The sequence below is a fragment of the Microchirus variegatus genome, assembly GCF_963457635.1.
Source record: "Microchirus variegatus genome assembly, chromosome: 13".
NCBI classification, from domain to species: Eukaryota; Metazoa; Chordata; class Actinopteri; order Pleuronectiformes; family Soleidae; genus Microchirus; species Microchirus variegatus.
Window position 1 is genome coordinate 28,183,717 of NC_139814.1, and position 22,636 is coordinate 28,206,352.

General features: G+C 49.2%; 2 protein-coding genes across 2 annotated transcripts in view; one reads left to right on the plus strand and one right to left on the minus strand.

Moving 5' to 3' along the window:
• The window catches only part of lrp12 (low density lipoprotein receptor-related protein 12), a 7,613-nt gene extending 6,708 nt beyond the window's left edge, over positions 1–905 (plus strand). The window contains exon 11 of the mRNA XM_083900335.1: positions 1–905. This exon is cut by the window's left edge and continues 1,398 nt beyond it. The gene's annotated coding sequence lies outside the window, so the exon portion shown is untranslated.
• An 811-nt stretch (positions 906–1,716) lies between these two features.
• Positions 1,717–18,750, minus strand: rims2b (regulating synaptic membrane exocytosis 2b; the record flags this gene model as incomplete). The annotated part of the gene is made up of 36 exons (XM_083899646.1): positions 1,717–1,905; positions 2,629–2,768; positions 2,865–2,966; positions 3,556–3,668; positions 3,977–4,112; positions 4,185–4,378; positions 4,555–4,698; positions 4,909–5,006; positions 5,113–5,135; positions 5,773–5,814; positions 6,186–6,635; positions 7,058–7,164; positions 7,410–7,577; positions 7,797–7,856; positions 7,957–8,025; positions 8,712–8,762; positions 9,729–9,836; positions 9,993–10,122; positions 10,209–10,277; positions 10,771–10,794; positions 10,890–11,049; positions 11,131–11,302; positions 11,380–11,510; positions 11,692–11,727; positions 11,815–11,903; positions 12,022–12,059; positions 12,156–12,279; positions 12,437–12,536; positions 12,618–12,737; positions 12,814–12,878; positions 15,529–15,810; positions 15,882–16,128; positions 16,206–16,368; positions 17,023–17,165; positions 17,842–18,052; positions 18,524–18,750. 36 exons carry the CDS (start codon positions 18,748–18,750, stop codon positions 1,717–1,719), a joined length of 4,725 nt encoding a protein of 1,574 aa, XP_083755772.1.
• Positions 18,751–22,636: the final 3,886 nt, after the last annotated feature.

Sequence of the window (22,636 nt, forward strand, 5' to 3'; positions counted from 1 at the left end):
ACGACTGAAAACTGAGTCCTGACAGAACAAACTCCGCCCCCTGCTGGTCTGTTACAGGAAATGAGAGGGTCACCTGACTGATGGAGGTTGCTAACAACTGGTAGCTAACGAAAGTGCTAGCAGGCTAGTTTTATCAAAGTCCCAAGAATAATCTCAGCTCTACGAAGAAGTCGTACGACATGTCGTAAAACAGCTAATGCTACACGGTACATGCTGCGTCTTTTCATCAAACATGGCGGCATAGCGCACGACTTCATTATCATCGATCACCATCAAACACAGTCCAGGCGTAAAAGTGCGCCCTCCTGTGGTGGGAAAACAAACACCATCACCATCACTTTAGCAACTTATGCTACAAACGTCTGCTAACTTTGGGACAACTCCTCAGAACCAGCTGTGGGACACGCCCACTATCTGGATTTATAGGGTTAGCGGTTTAGCACAAAAAAAGACTGGTGTTAGCATTAGCTGGTCTCCCTTCATCAGTCACGTGACCTGATTCTGATCCACTTCCTGTCGGCCGGTTCTGTTCTGACCTGAAAAAAGTCTCTTTATGCATCTGAGAGGTCAAAGGTCAGGTCTGCTGTTTACATTCTTCTGTCGGACCAGGAGGAGCCAATCAGATGTGTCAGCTCTGTGCTCCGCCCCCCCGAGCTCCGCCCCCTGCTCAGAGTGAAGCCGTGTGTATTTTCTGATCTTTGTTACAGTTTTTTGGTACGCAGTGTGACTGTATATTTATTATTATTATTATTATTATTATTATTATTGATGTGACGCGTTGTTGTTGTTGTTGTTGTTGTTGTTTACGTGTTGTTTTTTTCTGACCTGCATGATTCCAGTGGTTTGGTGTTAGTTTCCTTTAAGTCTGTTAAATTAAAAAAAGAAAGTTAAACTGCACTAAAGATTAAAATGTTCTGTTTACGTTTGTTTGTCGACTCTTTATCGGTTTGATTTCCTCACGTTTACGACCAAAGAAGAACAATCAACAGATCTTCATCATCATCATCATGTTGTTATGTTCAGTTGGAGCTCGTTAGCTTTAGCTCCCTCTGCTGGTCAGACTGAGAACATCAGGAGCCTGAGGTGAGTGCTCGTCTTTTTCTTAAATCTTTGTTTGAATCGTTTTATCAGAACATAACAATAAGTGTTTTTGTGTCTCTGTATGTCTGCGGAGAACCCTGTAGAACCCTGTAGCCCTCAGTAGAACTCAGTAGACCTCAGTAGAACCCTGTAGCCCTCAGTAGAACCCTGTGTCACTGGTACATAAACGGGTCAGAACCACAGAACGTTGAACACTTTTATTCGTCACGTTCGTTAACGTTTTGCGTGTTTTTTGTTTATTTTTATCGTTCCATGCAAAAACATAAAGGCTCCGCCCCCTCTGTGTCTCCATGGAAACCATCAGGCGTCGCTGAGTCTGTGGTTTGTGGGCGTGTCTCCAGCAGTCATGTGACTCCTGAGGAGCCTCTGTTATTGGCTGTCAGCTGGAGGTCACATGGTCCTCGCTGTGGGAGGGTCCTCTCCTCTGTTGCTCCTCCTCCTCCCAGTGACATCATCGTGACGCTGTTACACATCGCTGTGATGTCATCATGCAGCATGCAACAGCAGAGGAGGATCATGGGACTTTTTTTAAGGCCCCGCCCTGAAACAACATGTCCCCTCCTCTCTCTCCTTGACCCAGTGTTACGATGGTAAAGTTAGTCCCGCCTCCCGACGCTATGACTTGTTGCCCTCTGCTTCCTTATTGGTCAAAGGGGCCAAGGCGGGGTCGACCAATGAGGTGGCAGGAAAGAGTTTAAACCAGCCAATCACCATGTTGGACAGGTCCAGGTCGTCCAATAAGATCTGAGCCGAGCCCATGAAGGATTTATGGTCCATCCTCCCGTAGTCGCCCCACACGATGATCTGAGACATGAGGACATGAGGACGTTAGGACATGAGACATGAGGACATGAGGACATGAGGACGTTAGGACATGAGACATGAGGACGTTAGGACATGAGACATGAGGACGTTAGGACATGAGACATGAGGACGTTAGGACATGAGGACATGAAACATGAAACATGAAACATGAAACATGAGACATGAGGACATGAGGACGTTAGGACATGAGACATGAGTGTCTATGTGTGTGTATATATACATGTGTATATGTGTATATATATGTATATATACACACATACACATATGTGTGTATATATACATATATATACAAGTGTATATGTGTGTATATATGTATATATATATACATGTGTGTATATATATATACATGTGTATATGTGTGTTTGTATATGTGTATATATATATACCTGTGTATATATATATATATACGTGTGTATATGTGTACATATATATATATACGTGTATATATGTGTGTACCTGCAGTACTTTCCCCTCTGGATTCTCTATATATATATACCTGTGTATATGTGTATATATATATATATACGTGTGTATACACACGTATATATATATATATATATACATGTGTATACGTGTGTGTACCTGCAGTACTTTCCCCTCTGGATTCTCTATATACCTGTGTATATGTGTGTGTGTGTGTGTGTGTGTGTGTGTATATGTGTATATATATAAATATATATATACTTGTATACGTGTGTGTACCTGCAGTACTTTCCCCTCTGGATTCTCTTCAAACTGCAGTTGTTGTTGATAAAGTGGATCCAGAGTTTTTCTGGCCAGTCGAGTTCTTCTCTTTAAAACACACTTCCCGTTGTCCATGAGATACACCTTCACGTATGGAGCTGCACACACACACACACACACACACACACACACACACATGAGTACTCTGTGTAGTGTGCAGTAGTACTCTTTGTAGTAGAGTGTAGTATTAGTACCTGGAGTATTCTTGTTGCCTTGTTTACCCACTAACCCTCGAGCTCGGATCACTTCCACGTCCAGACGCTCTTTTCTGTAAACCATCCCGATCTGTATGTCACCTGACCACAATGACATCATCACTCTATGACATCATCAATCTGACATCACTCTGACATCATCAATCTGACATCATCAATCTATGACATCATCAATCTATGACATCATCAATCTGACATCCTCACTCTATATCATCAATCTGACATCATCAATCTATGACATCATCACTCTGACATCATCACTCTATGACATCATCAATCTATGACATCATCAATCTGACATCATCACTCTGACATCATCACTCTATGACATCATCACTCTCACATCATCACTCTGACATCACTATGACATCTTCACTCTATGACATCATCACTCTGACATCATCACTATGACATCATCACTATGACATCACTCTGACATCATCACCCTATGACATCATCACCCTATGACATCATCACTCTATGACATCATCACTCTATGACATCATCACCCTATGACATCATCACTCTGACATCATCACTCTATGACATCATCACTCTATGACATCATCACCCTATGACATCATCACTCTATGACATCATCACTCTATGACATCATCACTATCATTCATGAAATTGAATAAAAATGATCCAAGCTTTGATTGGTCATTACCCATGGGGGGTGTGGCCAAAGTCTGCCGTCCAGCTAGCTGGGCGGGGCCTAATCCTTCCAGGAAGCCAGTGAACTGTTGATCTGATGCTAACTTCACTCCAGGAAAGATGAGCCTGAAGAGAAGAGAAAAAGACATGAACACAAACAGTCTGTGATCGTGTGTTATTGTGATCGTCTGTGATCGTCTGTGAACGTCTGTGATCGTGTGTTATTGTGATCGTGTGTTATTGTGATCGTCTGTGATCGTGTGTTATTGTGATCGTGCAATCGTCTGTGATCCTCCGCGATCATTTGTGATCGTCTGTGATCGTGATCGTCCGCGATCATTTGTGATCGTGATCATCTGTGATCGTCTGTGATTGTGATCGTCTGTGATGGTTTGTGATGATCTGTGATGGTCTGTGATGGTCTGTGATCGTACGCTCCAGGTTTGGGATCCTCTGCGTCCGGGTCACGACTCGGTTGTCGGGTAAAGCGAGACTTAAACTCCACGGCCAATCCGGTTTCTACGCTTCTCTGGACAGGAAGTCGGATGACTTTCTTCTTCTTCTCTTCCTCTGGACAGACAGAGAAGATTCAAACACCAGCCTGCAGAGGGCAGCACCACAGAGTCACATGACTGCACTGACCCTCAGGGTTGAGCTGTGACGCGCTCTGACTCTTCTTCCCTAACCCGACCATCCCCATCATCTTCGCCCCGAAGCTCGAGCGTCTTTTCTTGTCGTCGTCGTCGTCGTCGTTGTTTCTGCCCAACGAACAAATCTCACCGCCCACGCTCGACGACTTCATCAGAGGAGGCGGAGCTCCAGACGCCGCCGCCGGCCTGCAGGGGAGGGGCATAAACAACCACACCTGTCAGTCATTTGAGGAGGGGAGGGGCATAAACAACCACACCTGTCAATCGCTTAAGAAGGGGGGTGGGGCACAGAGGATGGGGGAAAAAAAGTGGGCGACGGCATCCTGATGTGACTCCGCCCTGTTCAGGAATTGATCTCTTACTTTGAAGGCTGCGCCTCCTCCACCTCTCCCTCCTCTGCTGATTCGCTCTTCTGCAGCGAGGCTCCGCCCCCTGCTGCTACTTCTGGTGCTCCCTCCGACCCCGCCCCCAACTCCATTGATTGACCATCTAGAGCCTCCGCCCGACTGTCTCAGCCAATGAGAGGAGAGAACGGGAGCATGCAGACAAAAACGTGCAGGAAGAGTCATGCTAACATGCTAACATGCTAACAGAAGAAAAACAAAAACCCGTAAAACTCGGCTCAGTAAGTTTGAAAAAAAACTAGCATTAGCAACCACTACATCCCACCCTGAAGCTCCACCCCTTGCTGCGCTCTGATTGGTCGGTGGACTCACCTGATCCTGCGGACAGAGCGAGTGTCGGAGGTGTTAGACATGGCCGACACGTCACTGACGTCACTGTCTGAAGACTTGAAGGACAGACTGTCCCTCATCTGGACACATGGGGGACAAGTGTGACATCATCAGTGTGACATCATCACAGTGTGACATCATCAGTGTGACATCATCAGTGTTTAATAAAGTTTAGGATTTGTTCACCTTTAACGGATCCTTCATCACACCTGCGGAGACAAGAGCACAGTCAGTTACGCTGTGAACACCAGGGGGCGCTGATGACCTCTGGACGTCATGTGAGTAACTTTTAACCTTTAACCTTTTCATTATGTAAGTGAAGCCTCTGAAGGAGGCGGGACCAAAAGTGTGACATCGTCTTTCTACGCTGCATCACATCCAGGTTGACAAACGTAGGCGGGGCTTTCCATTGTTAGCCACAGTTAGCAATGCAGTACATGCTAATTAGCATTCACACACATCGTAGCAACAGAAGTGAAAAAAACTGTAAAATTATCCACATTTTTACAAGCGAACAAACGAGAAATCCTTAAAATAACCGAGCTATTAACGTTGTGTTCTTCAGAACCAGAACCAGAACCAGGACCAGGACCAGGACTTCACCTCCTGTTCAAGATGTTTTCGTGAACAGCAAACATGTGACTTCACAGACTCCGCCTACAAACAGGTCACATGATCTACGGACTGCCTACAGGTGGGTGTGGCTACCAGGTGGTACTTTACCATTGGCTTTGGTCAGCTGATCCTCCCATGTGACCTCTGCATCATGGCAGACAGAGAGGTTAAAGGTCAGGTCCACACACACACAACCATCAGCTAAGCTAACAAGCTAACAGGCTAACTTGCCTTTCCTGGTGCCTCCAGGTGTCGCCGAGCGTCTGTCGGCCTCTGACGTAACAAAGATGAACACATGAATGAATGAATGAGTGAGTGAGTGAGTGAGTGAATGAGTGAATGAATGAATGAATGAGTGAATGAATGAGTGAGTGAGTGAATGAATGAGTGAATGAGTGAGTGAATGAATGAGTGAGTGAATGAATGAGTGAATGAATGAGTGAATGAATGAGTGAGTGAATGGGTGAATGAATGAGTGAGTGAATGAATGAGCGAATGAGTGAATGAATGAGTGAATGAATGAGTGAATGAATGAATGAATGAGTGAATGAGTGAGTGAATGAATGAGTGAGTGAATGAGTGAATGAGTGAGTGAATGAATGAATGAGTGAATTATGCTAATCTACTGGTCGACACGTACACACCTGGAGTCTGTGGGGGCGGGGCTGGTGAGGTGGCAGGTACTGATGTCGATGCAGGGGGCGGGGCATGTTCAACAGATGGTTGTGATTGGACTGAGGGAACTGGGGGCGGGGCTTGTGTGACTGTTGGGGTATGTGTTGGGACTGGGGGCGTGGCTAAAGCAAGTGCCGGTGTGACTGCAGGTGCAGGAGCTGGGGGTGGGACTTGGACAGGACGTGGGGGCGGGGCCTCCACAGGTGCAGGAACTGGGGGTGGGGCTTGGACAGGACGTGGAGGTAGGGCCTCTACAGGTGCAGGAGATGGGTGTGGCAGTTGAGGCTGTGTAGGCCCAGGAGAGGGCGGGGCTTGTATTCGTATAACAGGGGGTGTCTGATGACTTGCAATGGGAGGGGCTTTTTTGTGAACAGGGGGAGGGGCTAAAGTTGATGCTTCCGTGATGGGCGTCGCCAAGACTGAGAGCGAAAGGTTTTGGAGAAAATGAAAAAGAAAACAAGACGATGAAGTGATGATGAATGAACACATGAGAGTCTCCTCCCTCACCTGGCTGTGGGGGCGGAGCCTGATCCCCAGGTGAGATACCTGTTCAAAACCCAAACTGAACCTGAACCTGAACCTGAACCTGAACCTGAACCTGAACCTGATTGATAGCTTCTGGGTTTAAATGCTTCAATGTTTCCTTCACATACATGAGACATGCTAACGTGCTACAACGCTAACAGAGTTCAGAGCTGTCCACGTGACCAATGAGCTGTGACCAACAGAACCAACGAAGCTCCTCCCCCTCTTTATGCAGATTCAGTTCTGTGTTGAATAAACATGTTTGTTTATGTTTACAGTGACCCCTGCTGGTCAGACGCTCACATGACAAACTCACTCCTGTCTAACGTCGGCTTGCGTGGGACAACGGGCAGTTGGCGAGCTGGGCGGTTAAAGACCGGCGTCCCTGACGGACTCGTCTGCGCTGACCCACCGGGATTCGACCTGTTGGACAAAAGCAGAGGTCAGAGGTCAGAGGTCAGAGGTCAGAGGAGGTTCATACGTTAACAGCACGACAAAGAGAATGAAACAAAGAAAGAAAAAGGAGGCAGCATGCTGTCAGAAAAACAACAAACATTAATAATCATGTGACAGGAAGCAGGGGGCGGGGTTAAAACAAGGGGGCGGGGTTGAAACATGCTCTGGAGAGAGAGGACGAAGACGGCGCCGGTTTCGCTCAGCTCTGTCACCTCGTACGGGCGGGTGAGGGAGGGGCGGAGCGTCCAGACCTCAGGTGGGCGGAGTCTGTTCGGTCCGTGGAGTGCGATCGCGTGTAGACCGGACGCTCCACCATCGCACGCTGGTCCGCAGAGCGAGAGCGGCTGTAGTAGTCGCGGCGGTCCATGCCTCGACTGTACCTGCACATCACCATGACAACAGTCACCCCCCCTCACCACGGCAACCACTGCACCTGTGGGAGGGGCCTGTTAGTCACATGACAACCACACGGCTGTCACACCTGAGGAGTGTGGCGAGGCAGGTGAACAGGAAGTGTAGATAATGAACAACATTTCCCAGAATGCCTCAGTGACGGCTCCAAACAGCAGCACCTGTAGATGAAGGTCTACGGTCTTTACCTGAGCAGATGCTCGTCACGCGGCTCAGGCTCGTACGGGAAGTCTGGGATGAAGTCCTGACTGAAGAACACAAAGACGTCACCGCTCTAGAACCTCTGGTTCCTCTGGTTCTGCTCTACACCGGTCTACAACTACATTACCCACAATCCCCAGTGCTCACCTGCAGTCCTCACAGCTCCCACTCATCATGTGGTTCGTCCACACGCTGTAGTTTGGACCGTGAGAATATCTTCACACACAGAACACATGGACGTGAGACTGCTGGTTCTACTGGACATACTGGTTCTACTGGACATACTGGTTCTACTGGACTTACTGGACCCTCTGGATCTACTGGTTCTACTGGTTCTACTGGTCCTACTGGTCCTACTGGACCTACTGGACATACTGGTTCTACTGGACCTACTGGACCTACTGGACCTACTGGTCCAACTGGACATACTGGTTCTACTGGACCTACTGGTCCTACTGGACCTACTGGACATACTGGTTCTACTGGTTCTACTGGACCTACTGGACCTACTGGACCTACTGGACATACTGGTTCTACTGGACCTACTGGACCTACTGGTCCAACTGGACATACTGGTTCTACTGGACCTACTGGTCCTACTGGACCTACTGGACATACTGGACATACTGGTTCTACTGGTTCTACTGGACCTACTGGACCTACTGGACATACTGGTTCTACTGGACCTACTGGACCTACTGGACCTACTGGACCTACTGGTTCTACTGGACCTACTGGACCTACTGGTCCAACTGGACATACTGGTTCTACTGGACCTACTGGTCCTACTGGACCTACTGGACATACTGGTTCTATTGGTTCTACTGGACCTACTGGACCTACTGGACCTACTGGACCTACTGGACCTACTGGTCCAACTGGACATACTGGTTCTACTGTACCTGCTGCTGTCATCAAGGGAGTTGGCAACGGACATTCTCCTCAGAGACCTCCTGGACATCCAGAGACATACAATCAGAGACAGAACCCAGACTAAACCAGGGACAGGACCCAGACTAGACCAGGGACAGGACCCAGACTAAACCAGGGACAGGACCCAGACTAAACCAGGGACAGGACCCATACTAGACCAGGGACAGGACCCAGACTAAACCAGGGACAGGACCCATACTAGACCAGGGACAGGACCCAGACTAGACCAGGGACAGAATCCATACTAGACCAGGGACAGGACCCAGACTAGACCAGGGACAGAACCCATACTAGACCAGGGACAGGACCCAGACTAAACAAGGGACAGAACCTAGACTAAAACCAGGGACAGGACCCAGACTAGACCAGGGACAGGACCCAGACTAAACCAGGGACAGGACCCATACTAGACCAGGGACAGGACCCAGACTAGATCAGGGACAGGACCCAGACTAGACCAGGGACAGAACCCATACTAGACCAGGGACAGAACCCAGACTAAAACCAGGGACAGGACCCAGACTAACACCAGGGACAGAATCCATACTAGACCAGGGACAGGACCCATACTAGACCAGGGACAGGACCCAGACTAGACCAGGGACAGAACCCATACTAGACCAGGGACAGGACCCAGACTAAACAAGGGACAGAACCCAGACTAACACCAGGGACAGGACCCAGACTAACACCAGGGACAGAATCCAGACTAGACCAGGGACAGAATCCAGACTAACACCAGGGACAGGACCCAGACTAAACAAGGGACAGAATCCAGACTAACACCAGGGACAGGACCCAGACTAACACCAGGGACAGGACCCAGACTAAACAAGGGACAGGACCCAGACTAACACCAGGGACAGGACCCAGACTAGACTAGTAATAACCTGTAATTAACGACAAACACCCAAACTACATCTCGTAGTAGAAGCAGAACTACACAACATTGTGGTTGCTAACGTGGTAGCGGTTGCCATGGTTACCTCTCCAGGCTGCTGTACTGGCCGGCGTCAGACTGCGCTCGGCCCAGTTTGGAGCCTCTTAAGAGCCGCACGGCGTCTTCACGGTACAACGGGTACAGAGGGTTCCCGCTGTCACGGGTCAAAGGTCAACAGAGGTCAAAGGTCAGAGGTCAACAGATGTCAGAGGTCAACAGATGTCAAAGGTCAACAGATGTCAGAGGTCAACAGATGTCAAAGGTCAGAGGTGAAAACAGTGAAGCGGACGTGTTGATTGGCCGTCGTTACCTTTGAGGAGGCGGTTGACTCGGCGACCTCATCCTGGACAAACTGGACCGAGGGCAGTGATTGGACGACATCACCTGCTCTGGCACTGAGAGGGTTGAACTGTGGAAGTCCCGCCCATTCTGTCTGTCGTCTGCACCAAAGTGAGGGGAGGAGTCAAACACAACCAGCACTGAGACACCTGAACTGTTGCAGTGCATGATGGGACATGGAGTTCACCTGAAATCACCCCGATGCCGTCTTCACAGTCGTAATCTGAGAACTCGCTGTCACTGATCCTCTGAGACCCTGGAGGGGGGGGGGGGGGGGGTGAGAGGGTTAATCCTGTAAGAAGCTCCTCTCTAATCTGAGTCTAATCTCTAATCTGACACACAAACAGAAACCGTGCAGTGAAATAAGAAACACATCAACATTTAAACACAAAGGACTCGTTAAAGGGTCTAAATCCTCAGACCACCAGAACCAGACCACCAGAACCACCTTTGGGGAACTTTAAAATCTTCTTGACGTGTTCTGGGATCTTCACAGATTGAAGTATTTACGGTGAATCAGTTTCCTCTCAGAAAGAGTTCGTCCTCAGATTATTCAGACGAGAACAGTTTAAGAACTCGTTGTAAAACATTTGCAGGATTCTCACGATCAAATCTCTGAAGGACAAAGTCTTGAACCTCTGAATAATCCTGGGATTAACCCGGGTTAGACCTGAGGAGGTTTGTGGAGCCACAACCGTGTTTACAAGCTTAGCATCACACGGGGAGAAGCCATGTTTGTAAGAATTTACCTGAGTTATAGTAAGAGCCTTTGTCTGGCAAAGCATCATGGGAGAAAAGTAAAACAGAATCAACCAAACAAAAAGAGAATAAAGTTAAAAAGACGACGCTAAAGTGAGCGTGTCCTCACTCTGGAGCCTCCTGCTGGTCTGACAGGGTTCAGCCTGCAGTACCCTCCTCTGCAGGTAGGGGGATGCGCTGGGTAACGGCAGAGAGGAAACGTCGTGACGCTGCAGTTTGTACCAGTGAGGCTGATCGTCCAGCAGAGCCGAGTCCAGTTCTATCAGAACCTGCACAGGAAGCAGAGACACGAGGTCAAACCCACGCTCGAGGTCACTTCCTGTTCCTCAGATGTTCTCCTGAGTTCTGACCTCGCCCAGGAACTGACTCTCCTCCTCTCGGACCCGGACCTGATCCCACACCGTCAGCTCCAGCATCCGCTCTCTGAACTCTCGCCGATGAACCGGAGAATACATGAAGGTTTGACTCCAGCGAGGATCCAGAGACTTCTTCACCGTCTTTGTCCTCCGCTTACTCTTATCACTGCAAGGATTAACAGCCGATCACAGATCAGATGTTCTACAGCAGAGACGTGGAACCTCATCAGGGTTTTCTTTTACCTTCTGTCCGGCAGGAAGTAAATCTTGACGTAAGGGTTCCTGGGTCGACCGTCGTCTTGAGGAGGAAGTTCTTTAGCTCCAAGAACTGTGACGATCAGCTGATGACCAACTTTATCGTACCAGAGCTTCACCTGGAGATCAGAGATCACAACAGCGTCAAGAGCAGAACCGACAAGGAGAACGAGCTGGAACCACAGAACCCCGCAGAACCCTGCAGAACCCTAATGGACGCCAAGAACTTTGTTGTCAAGATACTGAACGTATGATTAGCTAAAGGCTAAAGCTAAACCACTGGATGGTTCTACAGTTTACCTGAACCCGAGGAACCAGAGGACGTCTGTCCTGAATCTGAAACATATCACCACGAGGCCGTTAGCTCACAGCTGATTGGCCGACGGCTGTTATGGCACTGCAGTGCATCCTGGGTAAACTTACCGAGACTTGTCCGCACAGAACGCTGGGGCTCATGGGAGACGTGACCGAGATGGAAGGACCGACGTGCTGAGAGTCGAAGGAACTGGAACCTGAGAACAGAGAGAACCTGTGTGTGTGTGTGTGTGTGTGTGTCTGTCTGTGTGTGTGTGTGTGTGTGTGTGTGCGTGTGCGTGTGTGTGTGCGTGTGTGTGTGTGTGTGTGACTCACTTGAGTCCACTTGAACGTCTGCTGCTCTGGAAACGTCTCTGAAGACAAAGATCAAACACAAAGTACTGTCATCAACTATAAATGTGCTGCGTGACCTTTGACCTTTGACCTTTGACCTTTGACCTTTGACCTACCCGATTGGTCGTGACACCACCAGCTCCACCTGTGGTTCTGCTTTTGACTCCAGGATGATGTTGTAGACCTCGTTAAACGTGGCTCCCTGAAGAACCCGGCTGTTCCACTCCAGAACCTGATCTCCTGGAGGGGGAGTGACTCTGTTACCATGGTAACCAGGTCAGTCCAGGTCAGTCCAGGTCAGTCCAGGTCAGTCCAGGTCAGTCCAGGTTAGTCCAGGTGGGTCCAAGTCACATGTTCCCTGGTCTCAGGTTAGTCCAGATCGGTCCAGGTCAGTTACCTGGTCTCAAGTGTCCCACTGTGTCAGCCAGACTTCCTCTCTTCACCTTGGTGATGAACGCACAAAGACGACCTGAATCCGTCATCTTCCCCCCGACGACCTGAGAAAAGCGACGCCCGTGAGCAAGGCACTAAAGCTTGAGGTCAGAGGTCAATAAAACCAGGAAGTGTGACATCATCACCTTGAGTCCGAGCAGCGCTCCCGTATCGGCGGGAATCGTCCCGTCCTTCATCCTCTTGTTGAGCAGAATTCGACCGATGAGACGCTCGCCGTCCTTGGACGGTTGCCATGTGACCGGATGCTGAGTCATCAATCAACAGATGTGGTCGCTTAGCAACGGCAAAGAAAACAAACAAACCTCATCAGCTCAGTCTTACCATAGACATGGAGCCAGGCTCACCAAGCCAGGAACACTGATCCCACCAATGGCCGTCCATGTCTCCTAGCAAGAGCAGAGGTCAGAGGTCAGAGGTCACATGATGAAGAGCAGGTTTCATGTCATCATCTATGTTTACATGATTCAACATAAGCTGCATGAGTCTGAGCTGTCTGTCAAGATCAAAACACAGTATCCCATCATGCAACACTGTGGGTTCTCGGGAGGGAGGGGCTCTGGTGTCGGGGTCTGATCACGTCGCAATCTGTCAAATCAGCTTTAATCACTCTGACAATTCACTTTATCACAGACGAGACATGAAAGACGATTAGGAGGAGGAGCCTAACCCTGAAGCTCCTCCCCCTCTCTGTATCTTTGGCTCTGTAAAGAGATCGAAGAGTCAAAGCTGTGACTAAATCTACCCTCTGTGATTTCTTTGTTAGCTTGTTATAGCATTAGCTTCCCCTTCACTGTTAGCTCAGAGGGGCTAACTGTTAGCTCAGAGGGGCTAACTGTTAGCTCAGAGGGGCTAACTGAAGTCCAGGTGCAGATGTATCGGTAACGATGCAAGAACAAGAGAAACCGCTGTACTTCCTGATTACTATGAACGTTATTAGCATTAGTAGCGTCATTAGCGTTAGCAGCGTGGTCGCCTTTGGTTTACCTGAGCTGCAGCTGGAGGAGCATTTAGCTTGGAAGTCTAACCAGACACCTGCACTGTTTGGCAGGTAGGGGGCGACATTGCACTCTCTGCTCCTACTTCATCGTCCTCGTCTTCTTCTTTTCTACAAAATCAGTCGAGCAAATCCAACAGATCCAAGAAATCCAGTGAAAAACCAGGAGGTCGCTCAGAACTCAGGATCAGCAGTTGTTAGGTTCAGTTAGGCTAGGCTAGGCTAGGCTAGGCTAGGCTAGGCTAGGCTAGGTTAGGCTCTCTGACATGTTGTCGTTGTCGCTGCTTGATCAACCTTTCCTGTATCTGCAGTGACTCCTGAGGTCGGCTGATAATCCACACTCTCCTCTTCTAATCCAATTGAACAGAAGTAGAGACGCTGTAGCTCTGTGACTCTGTGACGCTGTAGCTCTGTGACGCTGTAGCTCTGTGACGCTGTAGCTCTGTGACTCTGTGACGCTGTAGCTCTGTGACGCTGTAGCTCTGTGACGCTGTGATGCTGTAGCTTTGTGACGCTGTAGGTCTGTGACGCTGTAGCTCTGTGACGCTGTAGCTCTGTGACGCTGTAGCTCTGTGACTCTGTGACGCTGTAGCTCTGTGACGCTGTAGCTCTGTGACGCTGTAGCTCTGTGACGCTGTGATGCTGTAGCTTTGTGACGCTGTAGGTCTGTGACGCTGTAGCTCTGTGACGCTGTAGCTCTGTGACTTTGTGACGCTGTAGCTCTGTGACGCTGTAGCTCTGTGACGCTGTAGCTCTGTGACTCTGTGATGCTGTAGCTCTGTGACGCTGTAGCTCTGTGACTCTGTGACTCTGTGACTCTGTGACTCTGTGACGCTGTGACTCTGTGACGCTGTAGCTCTGTGACGCTGTAGCTCTTTGACTCTGTGACGCTGTAGCTCTGTGACGCTGTAGCTCTTTGACTCTGTGACGCTGTAGCTCTGTGACGCTGTAGCTCTGTGACTCTGTGACGCTGTAGCTCTGTGACGCTGTAGCTCTGTGACGCTGTAGCTCTTTGACTCTGTGACGCTGTAGCTCTGTGACGCTGTAGCTCTTTGACTCTGTGACGCTGTAGCTCTGTGACGCTGTAGCTCTTTGACTCTGTGACGCTGTAGCTCTGTGACGCTGTAGCTCTGTGACGCTGTAGCTCTTTGACTCTGTGACGCTGTAGCTCTGTGACGCTGTAGCTCTGTGACGCTGTAGCTCTTTGACTCTGTGACGCTGTGACTCTGTGACGCTGTAGCTCTGTGACGCTGTAGCTCTTTGACTCTGTGACGCTGTAGCTCTGTGACGCTGTAGCTCTGTGACGCTGTAGCTCTGCAGCAGAACAACAGTCACATCACTCAGTCCACTACAGTCCAGTCCAGTATGGATTCTTCTTCAGGAAGCACTCCTGGTTTTGTTGTGAGCTCAGGTCGGCGGCGCCTGCGACTCTGAGCTGCTCTGTCACCCCAAGACCTGAGGGGAGGAGCTTACAACCTCTGAGCCAATCAGAGCTCATCACCTCTGATCAGGTGACCTCTGGTCTAATGACACTGAGACGGCAGAACAAATCCTGAGAGAAAACGCAGACCCAAACAGAACTAAGACCCAAACAGAACCGTATTCTAGAACAATGCTAAAGAAGAACATGTTCAGTCATCAGAGATCAGACTTTCACTCTAATCTGTCACTTTGGTTCTGAGGAGAACCCTCTGGTGGTGGTCGGGGGGATTGCAGGGTAAAAACGTGGTTCAGCTGTAAGAGGATTAGCACTCTGAGCTAATTACTGTCAGAGAGAGAGAACATAATCTCAGTGTCACTCTGTTCTTCTTCACCTGCTCCAACGCTAAAACAACGTAAGCATATCACGCAGTAAAAGTGAAATACTCTTTTTGAGCAGTAGAGGGCAGAGTGAGCTTTTAACTGAGTCAACTTTCTCACTTAGCAACAGAGACGCAGGTGGACGCGGTAAACAGACGACACTGTGATGCTACACATGCTAACAAAGTGCCTGTTAGCCACACCACCTCATGTAGCCAGCTAGCTAGCATGTAGCTACGTACGGTCAGGCTCATCACAGCTGGTGTAGTCGGGCGTGGTCACCAGATCCTCCTCTGAGCTGCTGAAGCTGCCAATCACGTGCATCTTCCCCATGCCCCGCCCCCTCTGCACTGAGCCCTCATTGGCTGACTTCCTCTTGTGGGCGGAGCTCGGGTCCAGGTGCTGCTGCTGCGGTAACGGACTGCGGCGAGGAGAGGTGGGGCTTAATCGCTGACCTGCGTGGTCGACGGAGAACGACCTCTGACCTCCAGATCCCGTCAGACCCTGAGTTCGATGTCGCGGAACTGAGGGAAAAAGAGAAAGAACCTGAGACTGAAGGTGACGGAGACGCTGAGGGGGCGTGGCCTGTTCTCACCTGAGTGTCTCGGGGTCAGGAGGTCCGGCTCGGCGGTCGCCAGGGAGACGTCGCTGTGGCGGCGCTGGTGTCGGACTCGGCTAACCTGAGCTAACATCCTCATGGCCTCCTCGCTCGGCTGCGGCTTCACCGGGTAACGAGCCAGGTTTGGGTCGCTACGGTAACGGGCCTGAAACTCCTCCTCCTGGCGCCGCCGCAGCTCGTGCTTGTCCAGAACCTGGTCCAGAACCTGGTCCAGAGGATGGTCCTGATCCAGGAGCACACAGAGACCCAGACGGTCATCATCAGACCTGAATGACTTCAGACTAATGTGACTCATGTCACCTGTGAGAGCCAACGTCCTCCAGCGTCTCTGAGCGCTCGCCTCCGTCCTCGTGGATCCTCCGGCCCGTTGCCATGGAAACCCCGCGGTGAGAGAACGCCAAGGTCAGAGGGCGAGCGAGGCACGCGGCCGCCATCGTAATGTGACCCTGCAGGGCTCCGCCTCCTGTCAATCATTACATGTTTAACAAGCTAAAGTAAACCTTTAAAGTGATCAACAGCAAACAAACAAACAAACAAACAAACAAACAAACAAAATAAGATGAATTCTCTCACAGTTTTTCTTTCAGAATGTTTGAAGCTTCATAACGATGCATTCAGCCCACACACACACACACACACACACACACACACTCAGCAGCTTTATATCTAATATCTGGATCATAACTGAAGCTCCACCCACTTTAATTAAGACTCCACCCCCTCCACCTCTTAGCCTCTTAATCTTCTCATGGTCTAGCTCCACCCACACAGGACGTTACACCAGTGTGTGTTTGTGTGTGCTGTTGGCATGTTAGCGTTTGTTAGCCTGCTCTGTGTTAGCATGCTAAATACAGCAGCGCTAATCCTCTGTGAACTGTGGGATTATTAATCTGTTAATCTGATTACACTGTGTGTGTGTGTGTGTGTGTGTGTGTGTGTGTGTGTGTGTGTGTGTGTGTGTCTCTAATTAACAACAAACCAAAGTCATTAACAGTCTCTGAATATAAAGACCTCTGAAGAGGTCAAAGGTCAAACTGATGACATCATCATAGACTGAAGATTCACTCTGTTCTCTTTGTTTGTTTGTGCCGTAACAACAGGAAGTGATGTCACTGACCGCTCTGTGGCGCCGTTGCTTGTGGTGACCAGTGGCCCCTGCGTCGATGGGTGTGAGACCCTGTGCTGAGTGTGTGAGTCAAACTCACCCGAGCGAGTGAGAATCTCCTGCTTCCTCCTGCACACATTACACACCCACATGACCTGAAACACAACAACAACAACATCAACAACAACAAAATCAACAACAATATCAACATCATCATCATCAACAACAACATCAACAACAACAACAACAATATCATCAACATCATCAACAACAATATCAACATCATCAACATCATCAACAACATCAACAACAACAACAACAACAACACCAACAACAACAATATCAACATCATCAACAACAACAACAATATCAACATCATCAACAACAACAACAACAACAACACCATCATCAACAACATAAACAACAACATCATCAACAACAACAACAACATCATCATCAACATCATCATTACACACCCACATAACCTGAAACACAACAACATCATCATCAACAACATCAACAACAACAACAACATCATCATCATCATCAACATCAACATCATCATTACACACCCACATAACCTGAAACACAACAACATCATCAACAACATCATCAACAACATCAACAACATCATCAACAACATCAACAACAACAACCACATCAACAACATCATCAACAACATCAACAACAACAACAACAACAACATCATCAACAACATCAACAACAACAACATCAACAACAACAATAACAACTACATCATCAACAACATCAACATCATTTTGCTGATGGAACAGTAAAAAGGTATTAAATGTTTGTTTGTTGTTCTCTTACCTTATTGGCTCTCAGAAGGACACGCCCCCCACAGCGAGCACAGAAGTGACTCTGACAGTAACAACACGCTCGACCGCAACCGTCTGCGAATTTCGTCTTGTGACAGATTCCGCAGGTCTGAGACTCCGCCCTCGTCACCTGAGCCGCCGGAGGCTCCTCCCCCAGCTTCTTCACCTGGTCCTTATACATCTCAAACTGCTGATGTAACTTCCTGTATGCAGCGAGAGAGAAGGTAAAGAGACTCTGACGTCAACATGGATGTTAGCAAGTAAAGAAAGAACCAGTAAGTCACTGTGATTGGTTAGTTATTAAATTAGCAAAACCTGGTTCAGGCTGCGCCCCCTTGTGGCCTGGAGGAGGCCAGGGTTTCTGGCTCTTTAGTTTGAAACAGGAAGTGAGTGAGTGAGGTTTGGGAAAAGGGGCGTGGCCAGGACGTGAGACACTGAGGTTTACTATATCATTGCGATAAAAAAAAAAAAACTTGTGAGTAAAGATCATGTGACAGAGGAAGTCTGGTTCTCAGCAGCAGGGGGCGCTCACTCACACACAAAGAGTGAGTGGGTGTGGCCAAGGTTGTGACGATCATCTCACTCTGTGATTGGCTGCTCAGACATGTCTGTCTATGACATCACTGTCACATGGTCTGATCCATGTGTTTAACTGTCAGTTATTGATGACTTACTTCAGCATGTTCTGCTCCTTCTCCTCCTCCTGCTTCTGTCTCTCCATCACAGACAAGATGATCCTCCGCTCCTCCTCTGTCAGGTGGCTCAGGTCCGGCAGCTCTGGTCCAGGTCCAGGTCCTGGTCCAGGTCCAGGTCCTGGTCCAGGTCCTGGTCCTGGTCCAGGTCCTGGTCCCCGCCCGGGCCCGGTGGTGGCGGGCTGTGCAGGTCCGGCCGGCCCAGACATCCTGAGTGAGGCGCTGTAAGAGAGAGAGGCAGAGTCTGATAAGTGATGATGACTTGGATGAGGATGATGATGATGAGGATGATGATGGTGATTAAGATTAGATGAAGATTAGATGAAGATTCCCTTATTATTCCCACAGTGGGGAAATTTCCAATTTCTGCATTTTAACCCATCAGTGAGTTAGTGAACACACACAGTGAGGTGAAGTACATGCTAACACAGAGCAGCATTCAGCGGCGCTCGGGGAGCAGTGAGGGGGTTAGGTGCCTTGCTCAAGGGCACTTCAGCTGCAGACAGGTCGGGGTTCGAACCGGCTACCCTCCGGTCAAGCTTGAAGCCCTTACCACTAGGCCACAGATGATGATGATGATGATGATGATGATGATGATGAAGATGAGGATGAAGATGATGATGAGGATGAGGATGATGATGATGTTGGTGATGATGATGATGATGAGGATGGTGATGATGATGATGATGATGGTGAGGATGAGGATGAGGATGAGGATGATGATGAGGATGGTGATGATGATGATGATGATGGTGAGGATGAGGATGAGGATGAGGATGATGATGAGGATGGTGATGATGATGAGGATGATGAGGATGAGGATGATGAAGATGATCCAGGTGGCTCCAGCGGCTCAGAGCGCAGCTGCAGCCGCGGAGATGCTTCGATGTTCGGACACAGCAGCGGTCACAGAGCCGCTGAGTCTGCACCTGCGTCCGCCATCACAGCGTCCACACATCCGTCACCCGTTCATCCGTCACCCGTTCATCCGTCACCCGTTCATCCGTCACCCGTTCATCCATCTCTCACCGGCGTGTTCTCGCCTCTTCACTCCGCTCTCATGTCGCCTCCTCCGGGTTTCACCGGCGTCTCTCCGCGCTCATGCTCTGCTCGTGGCCGGCGCTCAGGCTCCTGCTGCGGCTGCTGCTGCTGATGATGATGATGTTAATGGAGGAGGAGACGGAGAGAAGAAAATAAATAAATCCTCCATAGACACAGAGGAGGAGGAGTGACGTCATCACGCACAACAAAGCTAAACATAGAAACAGACAGGTGAAGACGCGCAGCGGCCGCCAGGGGGCGCGTCATTAACATGTGAGGTGATCAGAACATCCCGTAATATATAAAACATTCATTACTACGATAACAAGTATAAACGTGTACTCATTTATATTAAAAGAACAACAGTGACACAACACAACATTAACTACATTAATACAACACAAATATGAACGTTTAACACACTAACTTACAAAAAACAAAACATAACAACACAATAATAAGTAAAAAGTACTAATAAAACAACATAACACATTATTATGACTCAACTGAAACATGAATAACACATAATATAACAACGATTTCAAATAATCTTTTTTTTCAACAGGTTCATAGATTTTTAAAAAAAAGAAATTTTTATTCAAATCTAAATAATTATTTTATTTTATTTCATTACACATTCATGGATTCATTTCCGTGCTTTTTTTTTATATCAATCTGCCTTTTATTTTGAAAGTCTAGCAGGAAGTGACGTAGTTGTGTCAGAGGGACTCAGCTGATCGTGAACCACGAGCAGAATGTGACCGGGACCAGGACCAGGACCAGGACCGGGACCAGGACCAGGACCGGGACCGGGACCGGGACCACATGGATCCGCTCTGGACTGTGAGCGACGGAAAACTCGCGACAACAAAGACGAGAAAAACAGGTTTGTTTTGTTTCTGCCGCGAGAACTCGAGCTAACGCTGCTAACGAGCTAATGCTAGCTACAGTTACACTAACGCTGGTGATGACGTTTATTGTTGTCAGTCGACGTCACCTGCCGGTCACGTGACGTCACATCACAGAGACGTACGTCATAGAGTTAAAGGAAGTTTTTGAAGTGAACTTTTCTTTGTTTTTGTTTTATTTTTATATCGTTTTTCACGTCAGTTTAAGTCTTTGATCTCTGCGTCAGAGTGTGTGTGTGTGTGTGTGCGCGTGTGCGTGAGTGTGTGTGTACGTGTGTGCGTGTGTGCGTGAGTGTGTGTGTGCGTGAGTGTGAGTGTGTGTGTGTGTGTGTCTGTGTGCGTGAGTGTGAGTGTGCGTGAGTGTGGGGGGTGTGTGTGTGTGAGAGTGTGTGTGCGTGAGTGTGTGCGTGTGTGTGTGTGTGGGGGGGTGTGTGAGTGTGTGTGTGCGTGAGTGTGTGTGTGGGGGGGTGTGTGCGTGAGTGTGTGCGTGCGTGCGTGTGTGAGAGTGAGTGTGTGTGTGAGTGTGTGTGTGCGTGTGTGAGAGTGTGTGAGTGAGTGTGTGTGTGAGTGTGTGTGAGTGTGTGTGTGTGCGTGCGTGCGTGAGTGTGTGTGTGTGAGTGTGTGTGTGTGTGTGTGTGTGCGAGTGTTCCGTGCGTGAGAGTGTGTGTGAGAGTGTGTGTGTGTGTGAGTGTGTGTGTGTGTGTGTGTGTGTGTGTGCGAGTGTTCCGTGCGTGAGAGTGTGTGTGAGAGTGTGTGTGTGCGAGAGTGTGTGTGTGTGCGAGAGTGTGTGTGTGTGCGTGAGTGTGTGTGTGTGCGTGAGTGTGTGTGAGTGTGTGTGTGTGTGCGTGAGTGTGTGTGTGTGTGTGTGTGTGTGTGCGTGAGTGTGTGTGTGTGTGTGTGTATGTGCGTGTGCGAGAGAGTGTTCCGTGCGTGAGAGTGTGCGTGAGTGTGTGCGTGCGTGAGAGTGTGTGTGTGAGAGTGTGTGTGGGTGAGTGTGTGTATGTGTGTGAAACAAATCCATGTAAGGTTGTAAAGTTAATTCATTCTTTTGTTTTTCATGCAGTGAGTGTCTCTGTGTTGAGCTGCTTCTCACCACAGGGGGCGCTCTTCACAACCATGTGAATGAATTCATTGCTATTATTTTCCTCATGAAAACGTTGACTTTCTGCTCTCGTCCGTCTGTCTCTCAGTTTTACCTCCTGACGTCCACAAAGTGATTGTTGGTGAAGACGAGCAGCAGCAGTGGAGCCCCCTGGTGGAGCAGGAGGACTCGCAGATTAAAGAGGAAGGGGAGGAGCTATGGAACTGTCCGTCAGAGTCCGTCTGTGAAGTGAACCCAGACAGACTTTTGGACAGAGATGACGACGCTGCAGACTCAAAGACTGAAGTGTGGACGGAGAAAATCACCAGAACCCCAGCAGGTGGCGCTAGGCGTAAGAAAACGTACCGCTGCCCCGAGTGTGGGAAAACGTTTGGCCGCAGTCCTCATCTGACCAGACACACGAGGACGCACACGGGAGAGAAACCGTACACCTGTGCTCAGTGTGGGAGGAAGTTCACAGAGAAGGAACAGCTAGCATGTCACGCTGCGCGGCACACGGGTGAGAAACCATACACCTGCAGTGAGTGTGGGAGGAGCTTTGTCCAGAAACTGGACCTGAAGAGACATATGGCTTCTCACACCGGAGAGAAGCTGTTCACCTGCAGAGTCTGTCACCAAAGGTTCTCCTGGCACTATCAGCTGAAGAAACACCAGGGTCTCCACTGTGGAGGACCAGGACCAGCCAGGACCTCAGGACCAGCTCGGACCTCAGGACCAGCCAGGACCTCAGGACCAGGACCAGCCAGGACCTCAGGACCAGACGGAGGTTCAGGATCAGTTAATGAAGGTTTCTTTGTGACTGAGATTGAAGTTAGCGAGGACGACTGGAAGGAGAGCGACGACACGTACGTTGACCGACGATCGTTCCCGTGTCCAGAATGCGACAAAACCTTCAGCCGAAAGTCGAACCTGACGGAACACGCGAGGATCCACACGGGTGAGAAACCGTTCAGCTGCTCCGAGTGCGGCAGAACCTTCAGGAGTAAGAACTACCTGAGGGCCCACGTCAAGATCCACCAGAAGCCGTTCAGCTGCTCCGAGTGC